The sequence below is a fragment of the Paralichthys olivaceus genome, chromosome 19, assembly GCF_024713975.1.
Source record: "Paralichthys olivaceus isolate ysfri-2021 chromosome 19, ASM2471397v2, whole genome shotgun sequence".
In the NCBI taxonomy this organism is placed as follows: Eukaryota; Metazoa; Chordata; class Actinopteri; order Pleuronectiformes; family Paralichthyidae; genus Paralichthys; species Paralichthys olivaceus.
The window spans coordinates 12,906,010-12,925,267 of record NC_091111.1 but is presented as its reverse complement, the minus strand read 5'-3'; the positions used below and the strand labels follow the sequence as shown (position 1 = coordinate 12,925,267).

The following is a 19,258-nucleotide window of genomic DNA, read 5'->3' as shown; positions in this document are numbered from 1 at the left end:
ACAGTGTGTGTGTGTGTGTGTGTGTGTGTGTGTGTGTGTTAGAGAGAGAGGGACAGAGAGGGGGATCATTTGACTCCTCTCAAGAATGTGTGTGATAGTCATCAGACATTATGCTCTTAACACTACCGCTGCTTGTGCTCTTCCACACACCTAATTGTCAGCAGAGCAGAAACCACGCAGTGGAGGCATGCCAGCTGTAGTGTGTGTGTGTGTGTGTGTGTGTGTGTGTGTGTGTGTGTGTGTGTGTGTGTGTGTGCAAGCCTCACAGCAAACTCTCAGTCAGGGCTGAACCTGGAATGCACATCACGTCACTGAAGCGATTCACCACTTATGCATCTTCAAGAGTTTAAACCTTGATAGCGTATATGATGATAGTGTATTTCTGTGTTTGTCTGTGACTGCTGCTTCAATCCTGTGATTCCATGAGCCACGTTCACATCACATGGTGTCAATACAGTGCAGCGCAACACTGTGGCTGCAATGAAATCAGAGGCACGGTTTTGATTTACATCTTCAGCACATTTTTAAATGCGACATCCAAATACAAATCTGGATCTAGTGAATTTAATTGTGATGTCATATGGGGCCTGTTGGGCCTTGGTTACCACTCTATGTGCTATTAAGACCAAGTGCTTTGTTTAAATGTGGCCCGATTATATATTTGTATTATTATTATACATTAATTGACCTTTCTGTAAAATATATATCAATCCAAAGGAGAATCTGCCCATCCCTCACCATGGCAACACGTGACGACTCAGCCCCAGGACAACTCCCCTAGACGCGGAGGCTCCGTCGCTAGGCAACGCGTAAACTTTGACAAGCGGAGTCACCTGTAAACCAAACGCACCTCCGGGAGAAGGGAGGCGACTGTGACTTCTTCGTGTGTTCAGGAGCTCACAACATCAAGAGCCATGTCCAAGACTCAGTCGAGGAAGAAGGAGTCCTCCCTCAGCAAAGCGTCTTTAACCGACCGGCACACGGCGTGAGTTCAAAGCTAACGTCAGCAATCGGAGCTAATTGAGAGAATCAGTGGTTAGCATTAGCGTTAGCCTAGTGTGCCTTCAAAGTTAAGACTTGCTAACCTCGGCAGGAAGAGGACACCACACAGCAACATGAGTTCAGTATGAGAGAGAGACCAAGAGATGTTCTGGAAGTACTCTCTCTCTCTCTGCTAGCCTCCAGGCTAATCACGCAGCTAAATGTTGACAGAAGAGTAAAGAGAGTGAATTTGTGTGTGTCGTGGTTTCAGAGCCGGGTCCCTGGTCGCCACCTCCTCAGAGAGCCTGGGAGATGTGTGGAGGTGCAGGTTCCCCGTGTGGCCCGAGTGGAGCGATGCGGAGGTCAACAAGGAGAAGTGGGACTCCAGTAAAGGAGCTGAGGATGGAAAGAGCAGCAAGAGTGTCACTGCTGTAAATCTGCTGCAGAAATCAAATTCACCATCCCCCCCTCACCCCTACTTTCACTTCCTAGTTTTGACCCTATGTCTTTTCTTTGTTGGTTTAAATTCACATTTTATCTGCTTTTGTCTGCAGCCATTTTTTGAAGATCCCGAGGGAAAGATTTCCCTGCCTCCATCCCTGAAAGTTCACTGCTGGAAACGGCCCACAGAGTTTATTGTGGACAAGGTAACCTTCACGCTGCTATCAAAGTTATATGGTTTTTAATGGAACATGCTAAATCTCTGCATGTGCTGATTGGCAACGCTGAGCCACAGCGAGTTGACAGTTACAGTTGCAGGGGCTCTGAATCATGTCAAGGTAATAACAATAAACATGGTGCAGTTGTACTGTGTCTCATGCAGTTAAACACATTTTAGGATTAAAATTATTTCATGCCAGTTGACAGAAAATAGATTTATTTTACTTTTAATGGATTATATAATTAGCTCTGCTAAGGAGGTCATGTTTTTACCCCTGCAGGTTTATTTGTTCTTCTTAAACATTGCAAGACAGTTAATTTTCCGAGGGAATAATGCATGGACCTTGAATTGAATGCACTCTATGAAATATAATGACACTTAGTATGCATACATCCTCCATGGCCCAACAGTCCCCCGATGAAACCACATTTAAATTCACTAGATTCACATTTTATTTGCACCAAATTGCACTCACTCATATATATATCAGTCACCTATACATGCCTGATTTTTAAATAATCAAGATCCATAAATTATTATTGAAATCCACACAATCTTGCATTGTTAAAGAGTGTGAAAAATAGATTTGCCTCCCGATCTGGAGCCGCACCAAAGTTAAAGGGGTCATGGGTCATGTCCTACCCCTTCACAAAATGTTAATGGATATTGGTTGTGTAGTTTTTGGGTTATGTTGCCAATAGGATAAATAGACGCTATGATCTTGTATCGACTTGAAGATTGAACAGATTCATAAAATAACCGATTTTACGGTTGCAACTTTTAGATATATCAACTAAATGCATTTTCCTGCCACATAGTGTGAAATGTAGTTAAAGAAATCTGCTCTTTAGTCACCTCCTGTCAAGTTTTAATTGCATCACTCCACTTTTCTGTTACCCCTCTCTCATTGCAGTATTTAGCAATTAGTGGAAGCTTCCTGCTTTTTGAATTAGTCCTTGCCAGGTCACACGCTGCTTTTTCACTCAGTATGTGAAAAGCATTTTATTAATTTCATACAAGATGAACACGGGGCTAATCACAAAAGCAATCATCATCTGTGCAAGAGCAGGCAACAGCTCCTCTGTGATACTTCCTCTAAAACTGACTTAATCATTCTGTATTTCCAAACCTGGTCCTTCTATTTAAACAGGTGACATGTGACGTGTGACAGGCAATACTTGTTTTTGATTCTGATTTATACAGATGCTGCAACATTTTCTAAAATACAAGGATGTGCTCTCTTTTAGCCTCCCACCGTTGTTGAAAATCGAACAACATTTGACCTCCTCTCCACCAATGATCATCTGATTTGCAGTGAGGTTAGTTTTCAACTTTCCTACTTCTCTAATAAAGATCTCACTGATCCATCGAGCATCAGTAGTGTAATTCAGATGTCAGACTGGGTGACTTTTGACTGACAGGGTGATGGAGTGCCTTATTGATCAAGTGAATGATAGATGAGATAATTGATGTTTCGGCCAATAGATTTAAAGATCGGTTTGGAGTTATTAGACCCATGATTATTTTTCTTTCCCTTCTCCCCTCTATTTCGGTCAAGCTGATGAGGTGGATCATCAGTGAAATCTGTATTGTTTGGACGTTGTGTCGCAACACATCTGCAGAAGAGGACTGTTGGAAACCTTGGGAGCACATCTACTCACTGTGTAAGGTGGTGAAAGGTCATGTGCCACTTTACAACAACTATGGGAAATACTTGGTCAAGCTCCACTGGATGGTAAGACAGACACGGATACATGCATATAATAGAGCCCAACAGAATATTTCTATATTCTCCATTTACTTGTATTTGTGTTTTCTTTTTCTTTATAACAATTCATAATGCAATGTGTAGTTTAACTGGAGAATATAAACCACATAAGGGTTTGCTAATTACATTTTGGGATTGGGAATCATCTGCCCATCTACTGGAATGTTTTTTTTAACCCAAACATTAGTATCATCATCAGCTTTCACCACACACACCCATTCACACACAGTCATTCACACACAGTCTAAAGAGAAAATGAAAAAATCTGGTAAAAAAACAAAACATCTTACACCCTCGTAGAGGAAGCTGTTGTGTCACAATGCCTCTTTGTTAATGACGCTTCTGTTCTGATTCGAGGCAACGGATCTCATCAAATTGCATTGTATTGTTCGGCAGACCCCTCAGGATGCAGCTGATCGCAGCGGAATGGTGGGGGGCAGGAATGAGAAAGCTTTATCTAGTCAGAGCTCAAATCAATCAGTCTCACTGCTGTGTCAAATGTGGCCGGGCTCCATCCATTTCCTGATGAATAGATATGGCTTAACAGGAGTTAGCAGCTTCATGGAGAGTGTGGCTCGAGTTGGATATTGATGTCCGGTCAGTCTATGAGAGCAGGCTCAACCCAGGGAGGCCTTTACACATCACAGTGACATTTATATCACTTATTAGGTTCTAAACAAAGGTCATCATTCCTCTGAGATAAAGCTTGAAGTGTCTGGCCTGTGAGTTTCTGGATGTGTGTTGTTTGCCACTCTGGGTAGAGGACACTACATCTTTGTGACATCTCAGGGAAAGTCTTCCCTGAGTAAAAATCTGGGACAGTGAAAAAGGCATAGCTAAAACTGATGGTGTTCTGTAACACTGTGACTCTTGCCTTGACAAACAAGCATGACACGGTTGTAGGCAGCAGTTCCCGTGCCAACCAGAGCACACTAACAGATGGTTGTTGAGATGCAGTAAGCACCCAGCCCCCAACCCTTGCTCCCGTTTCCTCGCCTGTTTCGCTCATATAGGCTTCTCCATTTCTCCCCTGCCAGTCTCACCCTTTATTACTCGTCACCTATCTTTTTTTTTGTTACCATTGCCTCCTTTACGCCGCTGTGAATATCCATCCCATCCTCGTTTTGTCACCCTGTGTCTACCATCCTACAACTGTCTATCTGTCTCTGCATTCCTCCCTTTCTTCCTTTCACCTCCAACTTGCCCTTTCGCGCTTTATTTTATCCCATCTGCGAACACATCAAGCTCTTCCTCGGGGCGATGGTTTGACAAGAATGTGGAAGAGGAGGAAAGAAATGGAGTGTGGCGTATATAGGATTGCATTGCTTGTGTCAGTGCTCTTACAGATAACAGGTGGAAGGAACACCTGTGAACAGTCAGTCAGATTATCACCTGCTTTTGCTTCTATTTCTCCCATCAGCGTGAAACTCCCCCAGACGGCCGGTAGACAAACCACACCGCAGACAGTAACAAGCTCTGACACCACACAAGATGCAAAGCTGCAAGCACAAGAACGCTAATGCTTGGTGAAATATGGAATATAAATAAGAGCCATAGATCAGAGATTTTGTGGTGATGACTTAAACATCAGATCCACTTGTGGTGATTATTGTGATGATGTGAGTCACATCCGACACATGTAGGCTGCTGGTAATTTGTTCCTCTTATTACCTTTCAAATGCAGTTTTCTTCCCATCACAACAAACTCTGTTTCTGTCCAAAACATTTAAGTCATTTCAGTATTTATTGCAAATGATTATTGAATTATATTTGGCAGAACAGGGAGCTCACATGGATTAGAGGAGAATTCTGCTGGGAGAAATCATTTCCAATATCATTTCAGTCCATATTCGGAGAAGCCTGTTGACATTAGTTCCTAGTGGAATCAACGGTCCCTAAAGCTCAGCACAGAAGAAGGAGTTTAGGGGCTGGAAGGATCTGCCTCAACAGGCAGTGTAGCTATGAAGGTTTCAGCAGAATAAAAGTGAAAAGAATTTCGAGGACAGTTGGTACACTTGAATGAATGTGACTGGACGTTACCAGTCAGCTGATGGCTGGATGATAAAGAGCGTGGATAAAACAACTGATAGCTGATCAGCTGATGTGTTACTCCAGTGGCATAACTAAATGGTTCATTCTTGCCTTAGAGGCTCAGTTTTGCAAGTGGAATGTACAGCAGCATAAATTTCAATCTATGAATGCACGTAGCACAAAGCTGTATTGCCTTTATTTCATGATATTACAAGTATGCTGACAGAAAAATGCTTCTTTATAAGCTGAATAAATTTTTGGGTGGATTTCAAGGTGTTAACATGGACAATTTGGAAACACAACTATCCATATGTGGCCTTCAAGGCTATATTAAAAACAATAGAGGTTGCCTCTTTGTTTTACTTAAGGGACAATAAGGCATCGATCAATCAGTTCTCAAGATGCTAAACTTTAACATCAAGTATTGTGGTAAATTGAATAAAATTTGAAAACTAATTTAAATCTTTAAATCTATTTGAGCCTTACACATTGTTTTACCACATCTTCACTCACCATGTCCTCCCTCCTTACTTCCAGGGTACTTGGAGAAAGATAACAGTTGATGACTGCATGCCATTTGATGAAGAAAACAACCTCCTCCTCCCTGCCTCCACCTGTCAGTCAGAGCTGTGGCCGATGCTGCTGGCCAAGGCTCTCATTAAAGTGGCCAACACAAAGTCAGTTACTCTCCATTCTAACACAAACTCTGTAGGCATTTCAACACTGCTGCAAATAGTTGGGAAACAGTTGCTGATAGTCTTTAAGTAAGAGGGTTTAAGAGCATGCTTAACCTAAATCCAAGTATATGCTCACTAAAGCCTCCTAATAACTGTAAAAAATTCATTGCACATCATGCATAGTAGCCTTTTGTGCTAAATCTGTAAACCAAACCTGCTTAAGTAAAGTAGTATACATGGTTTTCAAGTTTCAAATTCCTGGTTTTAATAGATTTTTGTTGGGCCTTGCTTGATCAAGTACATTAATAATGTAGCTTTTTGCTGACTTGGCCAATCTTTGGTCAGACCTAATCTCTGCCTTGGGCCGAGTTGAATTTGGTGACCGACAGCCAGTGTGCATGTCTGTGATGGGGCAACATGGCGTGTGTAAAGGTGGCTGTTCCAGTGTCAGTAGAGAGGCAAAGCATAAATGTTTCATTCGGGACAGGAAACAAAGGAGCCTCTCTCCTGATGAATCATTTATGAGCCATTGTGAAAGTTCTTTGCACTGAACTAGGACCCAAACTTTGTCCAGGTGTTTGCTGCAGCTCTTCAGAGAAGCACTAGTCCTTTATAAGAGTGCCAAATTCGGCACCTCCTTCACATTGATGCTAAGCAGCGTTTTTTATAGTAGACATGGACTGTGACATTACAGATAAAGTTTTATTGATTTCACTTCCCCGGGTGTCATGACTGTGGATTGTACAGGTTCACCACAGGATCCCAAGAGGACCAATTAGAGCAGCTGCAGCCAGGTGGCTTTAACTGAAAATTGGATGTGAAGGATACACACTTACACTCCTCAAACTCAGTTATAGAGATAACTGAGATTCCCCACATAGTGCAAAATTTAAAATGTAGAACATCATGTAATGTAATGATGTACATTCAGTAAAAAAAATCAGATTTGCACACATAATCCTTCATGATTGTTGACGCTAAGCATATTATCGATAAACCATGTTAAAGCTTAATGTCCTCAAAAGTGTGAAATGGGAGCAGTTTCAGTGCTGCTATGGGTGGATTGAATTGAGTGTCTAGTTTGTTGTATTTTACTCTTTTTTTCGTTGTAATCATTTTCTCATGCTTGGTTTTACAGCGTAGTGTCAGAGGTCTCTGGGGAGATGGGCGAGTTCACCTTCATCAACACACTCACCGGCTGGATCCCAGAAATCAGGCCTTTACAGTAAGACCCTCTCCTCAATCTTGTTTATCTTTAGTTATTTGTCCTAGAAATTATACATGTGTCCCTCTTCATTGGATTTTTTATAGGGTGTGCACCTTTTAATTTCTCCTGAGTGGGTGCTATAGTTTCACATTAAAGGCTGTTGCACTGAACTGTCTCACAATCTGACAAGGTAAATATTTTTCCCTCTCAAGTGTACCTTTTTGGAAAGTACTCTGCAGCAAAAAGTGTATTTGTCTGCAGCAGTATGGGAAATGACTAAAATGGAAACAAGGAGATATATAATAAAGGGGGAGGAGAGACCGTGTGCAGTGGAGAATCTCAGCTTGTCAGTGATGGAACTTTAATGGGGCAACAGTGTTTTGCAGTGGAAACGCTGAATGTTATTCTCTGTAGCTCAGCAGGTTAGCTGCTGTTAGTGAGTCGCCTGGGGAATCTCTCAACACGTACAGGCATTCAGCATGACTGTGTTTGTGTGACACATGGGTATGCAGTACTACGTGCACATAACACACCCCCAGATGGTTTTATTTACATCATCTACTACCTCAATACAAAAAAAACTATTCTAGCTCTGCTCTCTGCTCATGATTTGGTTTGTAGATGTATATTTTTGTTCTATTATTGTAATAGTTATTGCTAATGGCAGCCGGTTGGTATAAAAAATCAGGGAAACTTTAATATTCTGGCACACAGCAGCTATTATTGTGCATTGGGCTGCATTAGCCACTGTTTGTACTATTCACTAACTCCTGAGTTAACAAAATGCAAGACCTATTTTATGGGGTTGTGTAATTTTGGAGCTCAACCCACCCTTGGAGGCTGCTGGGAAAAAAAGGGAAGTACATTGTGTAATTCAGATTTTAACTGGTGGGCAGCAGAAATAGCTGATGGGCTCTGCAGACTCTAACCACAGTGGGACTTGCACGTGTCCTCACATGACACGTCAGACTAAAATCAGGAAATTGTTTGAAATGAAAGCTCAAGTGGTGTCCTTCAAATAGGGTTACATGACTCTCTACCTCGCACCAAGCTGATCACACATAAAGACGATGCTCACTGTGTCTGATGCACTGATGTAAGATTGTAGCCTCATATTACCACTGTCAGTCTGAACGTGCTGAAATTGCCTATATCCAGCAGAATAAGGAGAAAAGGAGGAAACTGTCACATACCATTTTTACTTCAGTGGTTTCATTTTTATGGGATGTGTTCAAGAAGATTGTACCATGTGCTTTATTTTCAAGAGAGGGAGAAATGCTGATGTGAATTCTGTAGCACATTGTATTGGAAATGAAGAGACATTTCAGGAACAGGGACAATCACTGCAATGGGATTTAGACAGAATGCAGAAACAGTGCTCTTCATCTAATACAAGAGCTGTCGTGGTGTTACAAGTGCTGTATGCTAAACAATAGACATGAGAGCTTAGCTGCTCATACAACAGTTCATTATTTTTATCGGACAAATTAGACTTCGTAACAATCCAGATAGATCCACATAAAGATGCCGTGACTTACAATTTCACAAATCTTTGTGAAATGTAATAAGTGCAGCCTGCAATCATCTTCTCTTTAACCTCCTCTCAGATCTTTTTACCTTGGAAGAATCTGGGATTTCTTACGGGAGACCATTCCAGTATTTACACTCCCAAATGAGAGTTTGCCAGAAGAGAAGAAGCCTCAGGCTGCAGATCCAGCTTCAGGGAGAGATTCCAGCCTGAACGACACCAGGAGCCAGCTTCCAGAGCGAGAAAAGAGTAAAGGCCCAAACTGTGGCACAGTCAGACACCCACCCACACACACACACGCACCTGCAAACATGCATCTCAATTACACACTCTACTTCCACATGTAATTGAGGGAGTCAATCAAACCAATCATCCATTAGTTCGTGATCATCGGTGCGCACAGAATACTTGTATTGCTTAGTGTATCAATTCATCATACACACATTAACATACATGTACATTCTGTGTATAAGTGTGAGTATATTTTGATTTGTTTTGTGTGTATTTGCAGCCTACTATATATTTGTATATATGTATGTGGATGTACAGTGTACAATCTCTCTGCATCCATAATTCAAGTAGTATAGAGCGTGACAATGAATATTTCATTGTCCCACAGAAACTCGCACTTATCAATGATTGCATTTTGTTACAGCAGTAATATCTCTTAAACCACTACAACATTCAAAGTATTGCTGTGGTGATTTACTTGAGTACAGGAAACATTCCAGGCCTTCAGTCTCCATCACGTCACGCTGAAAAAAAAATACCTCAATCTCTGAACTGTACCATATTCAGGCAGCACTCTGCTGCCTCTTTCCTGTCATTTCAAGCATCACTTCCTGTTTTCCCAAGCTCATGTATTATGAAGCGCAGGAAGGGTTAATGCGTGTATGGTGGACTATAAATAAACCAGCAGAGGGAGCAGTGGCAGGGTGAATTATTTGGTGTTCCCGCAGGGCAGAAGAGCCTCCAGAGGTAAGTATGGTTATCTGATGGAGGCAGGATTGAAGCATGGAAGTAGATGCTTTATTGAAGTTGTAAAATTAAAATGAGTTGAAATAGAGATTTGAATTAACATCCTCATGTTTATCAAACACAACAGAGAACAGATTGTATTTAATCTAGTTCAAAGTGAGGCAAATGTTTGTCTTTTTGAATAATACATTTATATTATATTTCAGGTTTTAACATATTCAAAAATACATGTTTCTCTCCTTCCCCCAGCTGCTCCTTCTGACACTCTCTTGGTCACACCTTTAATCCCATGTTTAAAGTAAATACACATGCACAAAGTAGTAGTAGTCACAAAGCATTTATCTTTTTGGGAAATGCATCGCATGTTTCTTACACACCATACCTTCAAACACAAATCAGTAACACATTCTCTCTCACTCTCACTATTGCATCTTTTTGAAATGCATATATTGAGATGCATAAATCCCAATGCAGTGTGAAAACCGCTTCTCTCTTCAATTCTTAATGTGTAGCCTTTATATTAGTATGGCAGTGCTCCTGTCTCTCTTCGCCGTGGTCCCTCAAATTGATTTTCCGTGTCTCCTGGCCCATGTGTTCCTCATGCCACATACTCTATGATGCACTATAGGGGGCAGGGCCATCCATATATAACCTAGATATTCTCTTGTTGCCTCATTCATACCTGAAAAGGCCAGTCGTGCTTTCAAATCCTAAGGGATTCACTTGAAATTGATTATATGGTTGTTGTTTAATCAGACTGTCCCTCGGTCATACATTTGTGCCCATGTAGCAGTGTGTTTGCACAGTTTTCTTATAGGGTTTACTTATCTGTGCTTTTGTTAGTAAGATAACCTGATAAAATACATGTCTTCTTTTAATGTGTTTCTCAGGTACCCCTGAGGTTGTGGTGTGTGTCAGCTACAACACTTTTCAGCCACATCACAGTTCCCTTGGGTTTGGACAAATGGTTTGTCTTCTCACTATTCCTCCGATCTGGAACACCACACTTGCTCTTTCACTACACCGTGTTGTGACACATTTGCTTCCATGAAAACTGTAGATTGCAGTTAGGCTTTCAATACAGATTTGGAAGCAGTACAGAGATCCACATATTATGCAACTGCTGCATAGTTTTGCATAAGCATTTGAAAGAGATAGATTTTTGTGTTAACCTGGATGTCCCCAAATAAATAATAACACCGACTATTGTTTTAATTATTTAGTTTTATTGAATTAACTATGATTTCCTCATAGAAGTTCTAAAGAAATTTGAGTTTCAATACCTTTTTAAAATATCAACTCAGACACCTCTGTTATTTAGCACAGCAATGTGAAAATGCACTGAAGACCCTTGGTGGCAGTGGGTGGTGGAGTTGAAACATAACAGTGCTTGTGATCTGGGGGCATGTTATGTTCTATTTGGATGCCTCGCCTCAACAGGCTTCACTTGTTTCATTATTTACACCCATGCTAAACCTAATTGGTGGACAGTTTCCAGGATTTTCCTCTGTTGGAGGTGTTACATGACCTCTACACTGATTTAGTATCAGAATCCTCTTTTGTCATCTGAGCTGATTCACGTGTGGAGTTGTTCACAGGTGATAGTGAATCTCAGTGTAGGGGAACAGCTTTCAACATTTAGCTCTACATTCATTTCTGTGTATTTGGATCTTTCACAGGCTAATTCCTCCGAGGTCCTGCGTCAGTACAGTCTCTCCTTGCTGTACAGCCACATCGCCCTGCTGACTAGAACCCGTTCGTGCCAGCTGGAGGCGCCACCCAAACCGCTACCTGTACCTCGATGGAAATCCATCCGCCCGCGCAAGGAGTTTTTGTTCACTGATGAACCGCGGAGTGAGTGAGAGAGGAAATAACAAAACTGTTTGGAGAAAAAGAGGTGATGAAGGGGAAACCAGGAGGAGGATGCAGGGGAGGATATCAAACACATAGAAAAGCACAAATTATGTGATGGAGTGTAGGTGAATCTCATAAATAAACATGACTAGAAAGGAATGTGAGAGTATATGCAGGAGATTTTGGAGTCTACAGTTCAGAGGGCATACAGTACCACATGAAAAAATGAAAATAGGTGGAGGATAGGTACGTTTCTGTTCCGTAAATAGCTGCTGTTTCCTGCATATCTGACATCAGCTGATCTCTTGAGCGAAAAACTGAAAATGCAGTTAAAAGAGTTGGATTGTGAAAAAGCAGCCCTGGCATGATGCATGATCTTTTTTTTTTCCTTTCTTTTTTTGCAGAGCCTCCTTTGTCAAAACCAGAGCAGTTCATTGAGGTTGCCAGTCCTTTTCTTACCTGCCGGTTGAAGAGCGGCATTGGCTCGATCCCAAAGCTGTGCGTACACCGAGATGATCTGCAACTGAGAAATTAAACGAGATGTTATCATTTCTGCTTTTCTGTTCTATAATGTTTAGCCATTAGGTAACCTGTGCTCTGACCCCATCTGTGGAGGAAGGATTGCAAGAAAACAGCTTCTCCTTTTTCTACCTTCACCAGGGCTATGACATGCGTCACAGCTCAAAGCGTTGTTATGGCAGAAATGGTGTTCTGGTGTCATTTGACGTCTGGGATATGGCACACATGACTAATCTGTAAACGATATAGTGTATTGCTTCTAAATATGTTGCCATGAGATGAAGTGCGTGTATGGCATGATGACGATCATACAGTATGATGCGTGTACTGTATGTGCACACGGCATGAATCTGTGTCTTTGTGTTTCAGAGAGGCCAAACAGGGTGCTCAGAGGATGCATTCCCATGGATCCCCTCTGGTGCCCATTGCTGAGAGAGAGGGGACTGACTGCCGAGACGGCCTTGAGCCTGATGCAGCTGAACACAAAGCTAACTCACCAAGCAACAGTGGCAACATAAAGGTACGAAGAATCGCTGTCTGCTGGACATGAATTCATTTATTCCTCTACAACGTTTTACAGAGAATTTTCTTGTTTAACAAAGGACCGTTAATTAATTTTGGTTACCCCTAGCCATTTATTTGAGTATCAGTGAAGTCCATAGCACCACCATTTGTCCAAAAAACAAGATAGTAGAACCTGTCTGCAAATTTTTGTTGCCTCTTCTTTTTATTTTCATGCTTAATTTTTTTCCCTCCCAGTTCATACGCTCCTCTTTCTACCCTGCAAATGTGCAGTTGAAAGCTCATCACAGTAGCTCTGTGTGTCACACAGTGTGTCACTGAAAACAAGGCTGCCATCCCCCAGTCTCAAAGTCACTTTTGTTGTCTCCCAGCCAGGCCACCACTGACCAGGGGCACATCTGCACTAAAGAGAGAGCCAGTGACGGAAGGGAGATGGGGTGGGGTGGGGATCAGAGCAGCAGTGGATAGACTCAGAGACGAAGATAGAAACAAAGACAGAGGAAATAAAGCGAGGGGTCAAATGTACTGAATAAGAAAAGAGGGGGACTAAAAAAATGGAAAGAAAGGGACTGTTGGACAGGGAGAGATGAAAGCGGAGCAAGAAACTGAGATATGGGAGAAAGAGAATCTCTGGTGTGTGGTGGCAGTGAACGGGGCGCGTGGGTTTCATATAGGGAGAGGTCGTGTACTGCACTGATGAAAAAAGAAGTGCAATTAGATGGTGAGCCATCAGTGTCTGCATCTCCTGGGGGGTTCATTATTACACTTCACTCCTAGCATACAGAGAAAAAATGAGTTCATATTAATCGCCCTCTTGTGTAACTGTGACCAGTTATAGAGCGGCTAGGCTAGGGCAACATAGCCAAGTTAATTTGATGTGTCGCTTGATGTGTGTGCACGTGCACTTGTGTGGATTGGTTTGTGTATGTCTTACGTAGGCCACATTTAAACCGCACATGTGTTACCACTCTGCGAGCATGTGGTGCGTCATATGCCGAGGGGACTGTACATCAAATGAGAAGGAGTCTTTGCTGTCTTGACCCCCTCCCTCCGTTTCTGTCAGCGCTGGACAACAGACTCAACCTCTGTGCCTCGCTCGGAGAAATGAAAAAGGTGGCGTCACATGATCTCGCTAATACCCTCAGTGGTCAACTCACTCAACTGTAATGTGGGTTAAAGCACTGGATCCTGCAGTAAGTGTGCAGCTTGAACCTCTAACATGCTTGGAATGTAGTTAATCACTAAAGCCCCTCAAATGGTTTGTTCACTTATGCCAGATAAACACATTTCACAGGCCTAGTTCGTTAGCTGTCAATTGTGGACGGACACAAAGATTTTTTTTTTCATGCTGAAAATGTTATTACCCTTTATGTGAAAATGTGAAACATGGAGAATCTTTGGTGTGCAATGGCTTAACTCTGGCTGGGTAAAAAAAAAAAGCAGCTGCTGCTTTAATTCAATGAAGGCTGGTTACACTGAAAATACTTTGAATTAAAGAGAACTGGCTTGTTTGCAGACAGGAGAAAATAACAGGAACTCCAAACTCTGGTTATCCAACAAGTTGGGATATAAAATATAATGGTGAAAATTTAAGAACAATGACGTAGATTAAACAGTCAAACAGACGAGTGAAGGAAATACACAGATTTAAATACTCTACTGAGGGAACTAATCAGGGCAGACAATCAGAAAAGTGGGGAAAAACAAAGACAACATGTAAAATATAAGACGCACAAGGAATGTAATGCTTAGAGTAAAACAGGAAATTGAAACATGGAGTTCAGGCATAAATTCACTCAAGGGGCAGATTGGTGACAGCCCCATAAAAAGTGGGATTAATGAAATGTGGCCTCTCAAAACATGACTGTGATTTGATCTCAGACAAAAAAAGTCCTCCTCTGAAAGTCTTGTGTGTAAGAGGGATCCGTCTGTGTCTTCTCACTGTAGGCAGGTAAAACTAGCAATGGAATAGAATAGCATGCTGTGGGTGGACATGACATACCATGCCTTGGAGCTTAGTGCAAAGTTTTCCGCACTCTGGTGAACACACACAGGCACGTTTTGTGTTGCAGGAAAGTGTCTATACTGGGGGAGAGGAGGTCAAGTGTGCCTCCCAATCACAGTGCCTCTTCCCGTCTGGGTCTCTGGGTACTTAGTCAAATAAGTGGTGACTCACGTATACACACAGACTCACTCTGACTCATCTGAGAGTCTTGGCAGGGGTTTACTTTGAAGTTACACGGCATAAAGCCATGATTTTTATTCAGAGCTGAGTAAACTGTTGGACATTCGTCAGGATTTTTCCTTGAGGGAGCATTGTTCAACTTCAAGAAGGGGGCCAAATAATGTTCAGGTAGTTGTTGCAGGTTCTCCTCAAAGCAGCAGTAATCAAGACCACATCCCGTCCAGCCTTACTTTGACAGAACTATCTGGTATTTGAGGGATTTGATAATGAGCTATATTTCTTTATTGTGTCGGGCAGACAAGCATGAAATCAGAGCTGTTGAGTAATTCCCCCTCTAAGAGAAACAACGTGCTAAAAACAAAATAACTCCTCATCTGTCACTGACGGTGGAAGTGAATCAGAGCTGGTGATCCCTGGTGGTGGTTTTAGCACAGGAGGAGGAGCAGCCCCTGTCACATTAAACCGTGTCTCGTGTCCTGTGGTGTTCGGCGAGAATGGCGCAACACCACAGCTGGTGTGGAATCACTAGAGGGTGGAGGGATATCTCTGGCAGTGTTTCTCAGTATCTCACTTTTTATGCCTCTCTCTCTATCTCTCTCTTTCTCTCTGTCCCTCTAGGTTATTGCAGAGGACAGGAAGAAGGACGATGATGACATCTCTCGTGGTAAAAGCTGTTCCTTTGCAGAGCGTGGCCCTTCATTCATTTTTAAAGCAATCTGTACCATATCTTTACACAAGATCGATGTAGCCCAGGTCAAATATTTGCCTGCCAGAATTGGCTTATGCACATTGAACGTAGTGAAGTTCTGGATGATCGTTGACTTAAACAGCATCTGTGCAGCGTAGTCCAATTATTTTGATTAGAAGAATTTGCCTCTCTCCTCCACTCCCTCCATCTCTCTCTCTCCATGACTCCATCGGTTGGCCAAGACGCTTTGAAGAAGATGGGACTGAAATTATGCGTTATGACAACCGGCCAATTCCCTGCCTTCTCTCTGCCCCCGTTTAGTTGCTTAGTAACACCTGCAGTTTGAGTGAGCAGACCACCATTGCTCAGCAGCAGAGACGCTGGCCCTCACTGCCTCAGCTTTCTGATCAGACTCTCACTTTGAGTCGAGCTTGGGGGCAGAGCAAATGTTTATGTGTGTGTGTGTGTGTGTGTTTTGGGTGAAGTGTGTGTCTGTGTGCATATGTCTATGACTTTGCTCTGCATGCATTGATATGGTGGGAGTCGGTGAGTGGGAGTATGGATGTGCATGTGTGCTTACACTATGCCATTATGTGGGAGTGTGGCCAATTCTACTCACTGTGTTTAAGATAATGATTTGAGTCTAGGATAACTTGCTATGAGTCACAAGAGGAAAGGCATTTTGTTACTTGCAGCATTTTGAGATAGAGGATTTCACTCGCAATTTCAACATCAATTTTCTATTGAAAAGCACCAATCAATTCACATTCTCCTCAGCTTGTTAAGTACATGTTTTTTTCCATTGAGTTTCTGCAGATTTGTATTAGCAGTGCTGAATAATTTGAAATAAACTACTCTTTAATTTTAATCCAACTCTAGATCGACCCACAACTGCAAGAGAGGAGCCTGTAACTGAAAAAACATCAGTTCTTGTCAAACCCCTCTTACAGAAGATCTGGATGGACCTTGATGACTTTGCTAAATGCTTTCAGTGAGACACACAGACACAAATCTGCACCTGCACACTGAAAACATGCTGTGTCAATAGATAAAGCAACAAAATGGTCATGAAAATAGATGATGTGGTCAATATTAATAAAAGCTTTTATTGCCTAAGCATAAAAATAACCAGCATTTATTTGTGTTTTTTTCCAGGACTCTGTTTGTGTTCCATAAATCTCAGATGTACCCTCATCAAGTCCAAAAATCTCATTCTAAGGTACAGCATGTGTCACAAAACAACCCAGTGATTCATTTCTCCTGTGCTGATACTTTCTAAGCTTTCCATTTATGGAAAGTGTTTTGACAGAATGTTGTTTGCATTTGATATGTTGCTGTTAACTTAACTCTTGTCTGCAGGGCATCGTCGTGCCCAAAACTGCAACAGGTAGCAACTGCTCTGGATCATCGTCACACTCTCTCGCCACCGGATCCCTCTCTGTGACATCTGATGTTGCAAACCCAGAAGTACAAACATGCATACCTACAAAAACACACACAGGCATTATGAACAATTACTTAATTTGCTATGTGGAATTCTAGCTTACCTTGTACGTAGTACATCTTTGTAAAGTGTTAACACTCTCAAAGTCACAGTGTGTATGTGTTAGGTCAAACAGAGTTTTTGGTTAAGACTCTCTTCCTCTTCTCTCGTCTCTCTTTTTCTGCACCTACAGCATCTTTGTCCCCTGACTTGTCTTTCTCTGTCTTCCTCATTGGCTGAAGAAAGATTCTTCTGCTAAATTCCCCATCTTTGCCTCTCCTATGTAGGTGCCTCCACAAATGATTTGTTTGCACCCTTGGCTCCTTTCTATATCTTCTTATCTCCCCTTCTTTCCCTTTCTTTTCCCTTCCTCTATAATTTCCTCCAGATTCCCTTTTACTAATACTAAGTCACCTTTTATCCATCATCCCTCCCTGTAGTGTCTCTCTCCCCCTTCTCTCCCTCTCTCTCGTTATCTCTATCTCTGTTTTATATATATATATGTGTGTGTGTGTGTGTGTGTGTTTTCCACCAAGTGTCCAGAGGTGAGAGGCACTCACTACCTGTGTGTGGACAGCGTGCAACCTTCCCAGATCCTCATAAGCTTCTCAGTTCTGCTTCTCTGGGGAGTTACAGCTGAGGAGAGTAAGGATTTATCTACACTCGCACACACAAAGATAGAGATACTCAAATACATAAGGATTGTCTGATAGTCCAAGGAATATAAGGAGCTTGACTCAAGTCTTCAGAAGCGATCATAACTCTCTGAGTCTCAGTTTTCACAAATCATATCTACATCTTTACCTTATTCTGAAATTAAGTAATTACTGTAAATGTAAATATCAATAAAACCAATATGATTTATTTACATGACCTACTGTGTTTGTGACATTTGATTATAGTATGTGATCAATAACACATTTTCTCTTCCCACTGCAACACTGCTTAGAAAAGGAAATAGCAGCAGCTTGTAGCTCAGCAATTCTCATCGCCCAGCCTCACTCATGGAAGAGTGCACAGTCTCAGCTGCCTGTTCTCACCATCAAAACCACCTCATCTAAGGCAGCCATGCTTGACTTACCTCCAGGGTAGGACTCCATTGATTGTTTACTCTTCCATTCCAAATCTGTGATTTAGATTTTTTTTTTATCAAGATCCCCAATACCTACATGCTACAAGCCATTTTTATATTTGCGCAATTTAATATGAGTAAGTACTTCTTGTATCTTGGGTCTTGTAATTTTGCATCCTGATATGCAAATGCAGTGCTAATGAATATTCAGTATCTTATCTCATCAATATATCCAAACAAAATGTTATCCTTTCTTTTATTGCCACACTCAGCACCCTTGAGAACTTTCTTATGAAATAAGTGTAAAAGCATTTCACTGCTGCTGTGGACTTTGCAGCTCTGCACAGATCTAGTTAAAGCTATCACAAAGTTAGCAGAGGCGATCTGCCTGCCTCAGATGCTCTAAAAAGCAGTAAATGCATCTGTCCTAGTCTCTATTAATGGGTGCTACTTGGCCTAGAAGCGGAGGGCCTAGTTTCTGGGGTCAGGTGCAGGTATGCAGCAGTGCAATTACCACAGAGCCATAATCACACACATAGCACTCAACTTATGCCCATATGCCCCTTAGAACACTCTCAGAGAGATAATGGCTGATATGTCCATGCTGTTGGGGAGCAGTCATTTTGAAAACACCATCACACTTCATGTGCCTTTGTAAGCCCATCTGTATGTTTTGTCATTGTACTGTCGTTTCATGTTGAAGTGTTTTTTTGTCTTTGCGATAATCCCCTGTTCTTCCTTTATTCTCTCTTTTCTTCCTGTACTCTTCACCTTTTCTTTCTCTCTCTCATCCCTTTCCCCTTTGTGTGCCGTCCTTTTCTTCTACAGATGCTCTGCTTCAGTGCTCATCCATCTAGTTAGAAGTGCGATGGATGAATTATGTAAAGCTAATGGGGGCCAAGCAAGTGGGGTTTCATGTCTGTCCAGGCCTTGTGATCTGGGCTTGGCACTTGGCATGGAGGACATTCGGCTGCAGTTCCTCTGATTGTTTGACCCACTTACCATTACATGACAGAAAGTTCCATTATTTAGACTAGAAAGGGATAAGATTCTGTTTAGTAAGCATTTTTGATTTGAGCGTACTGTTACTGTCACCAAAGATTG

At 41.9% G+C, this 19,258-nt stretch overlaps 1 protein-coding gene across 2 annotated transcripts in view; it reads left to right on the top strand.

The window, feature by feature from the left end:
• Positions 1-749: 749 nt before the first annotated feature.
• Positions 750-19,258, top strand: part of adgb (androglobin) — a 34,278-nt gene continuing 15,769 nt past the window's right edge. For both annotated transcript variants that reach the window (XM_020097612.2, XM_069514480.1), the window contains exons 1-18: positions 750-985; positions 1,253-1,412; positions 1,536-1,628; positions 2,890-2,961; positions 3,201-3,377; positions 5,979-6,118; positions 7,257-7,343; positions 8,933-9,102; positions 10,722-10,798; positions 11,511-11,685; positions 12,090-12,183; positions 12,574-12,724; positions 15,530-15,575; positions 16,479-16,590; positions 16,755-16,818; positions 16,959-17,066; positions 17,619-17,727; positions 18,032-18,170. In XM_020097612.2, the coding sequence (XP_019953171.2) occupies positions 915-985; positions 1,253-1,412; positions 1,536-1,628; positions 2,890-2,961; positions 3,201-3,377; positions 5,979-6,118; positions 7,257-7,343; positions 8,933-9,102; positions 10,722-10,798; positions 11,511-11,685; positions 12,090-12,183; positions 12,574-12,724; positions 15,530-15,575; positions 16,479-16,590; positions 16,755-16,818; positions 16,959-17,066; positions 17,619-17,727; positions 18,032-18,170 (2,045 nt within the window). In that variant the 5' untranslated portion in view covers positions 750-914. The remainder of the gene's footprint in view (positions 986-1,252; positions 1,413-1,535; positions 1,629-2,889; positions 2,962-3,200; positions 3,378-5,978; positions 6,119-7,256; positions 7,344-8,932; positions 9,103-10,721; positions 10,799-11,510; positions 11,686-12,089; positions 12,184-12,573; positions 12,725-15,529; positions 15,576-16,478; positions 16,591-16,754; positions 16,819-16,958; positions 17,067-17,618; positions 17,728-18,031; positions 18,171-19,258) is intronic.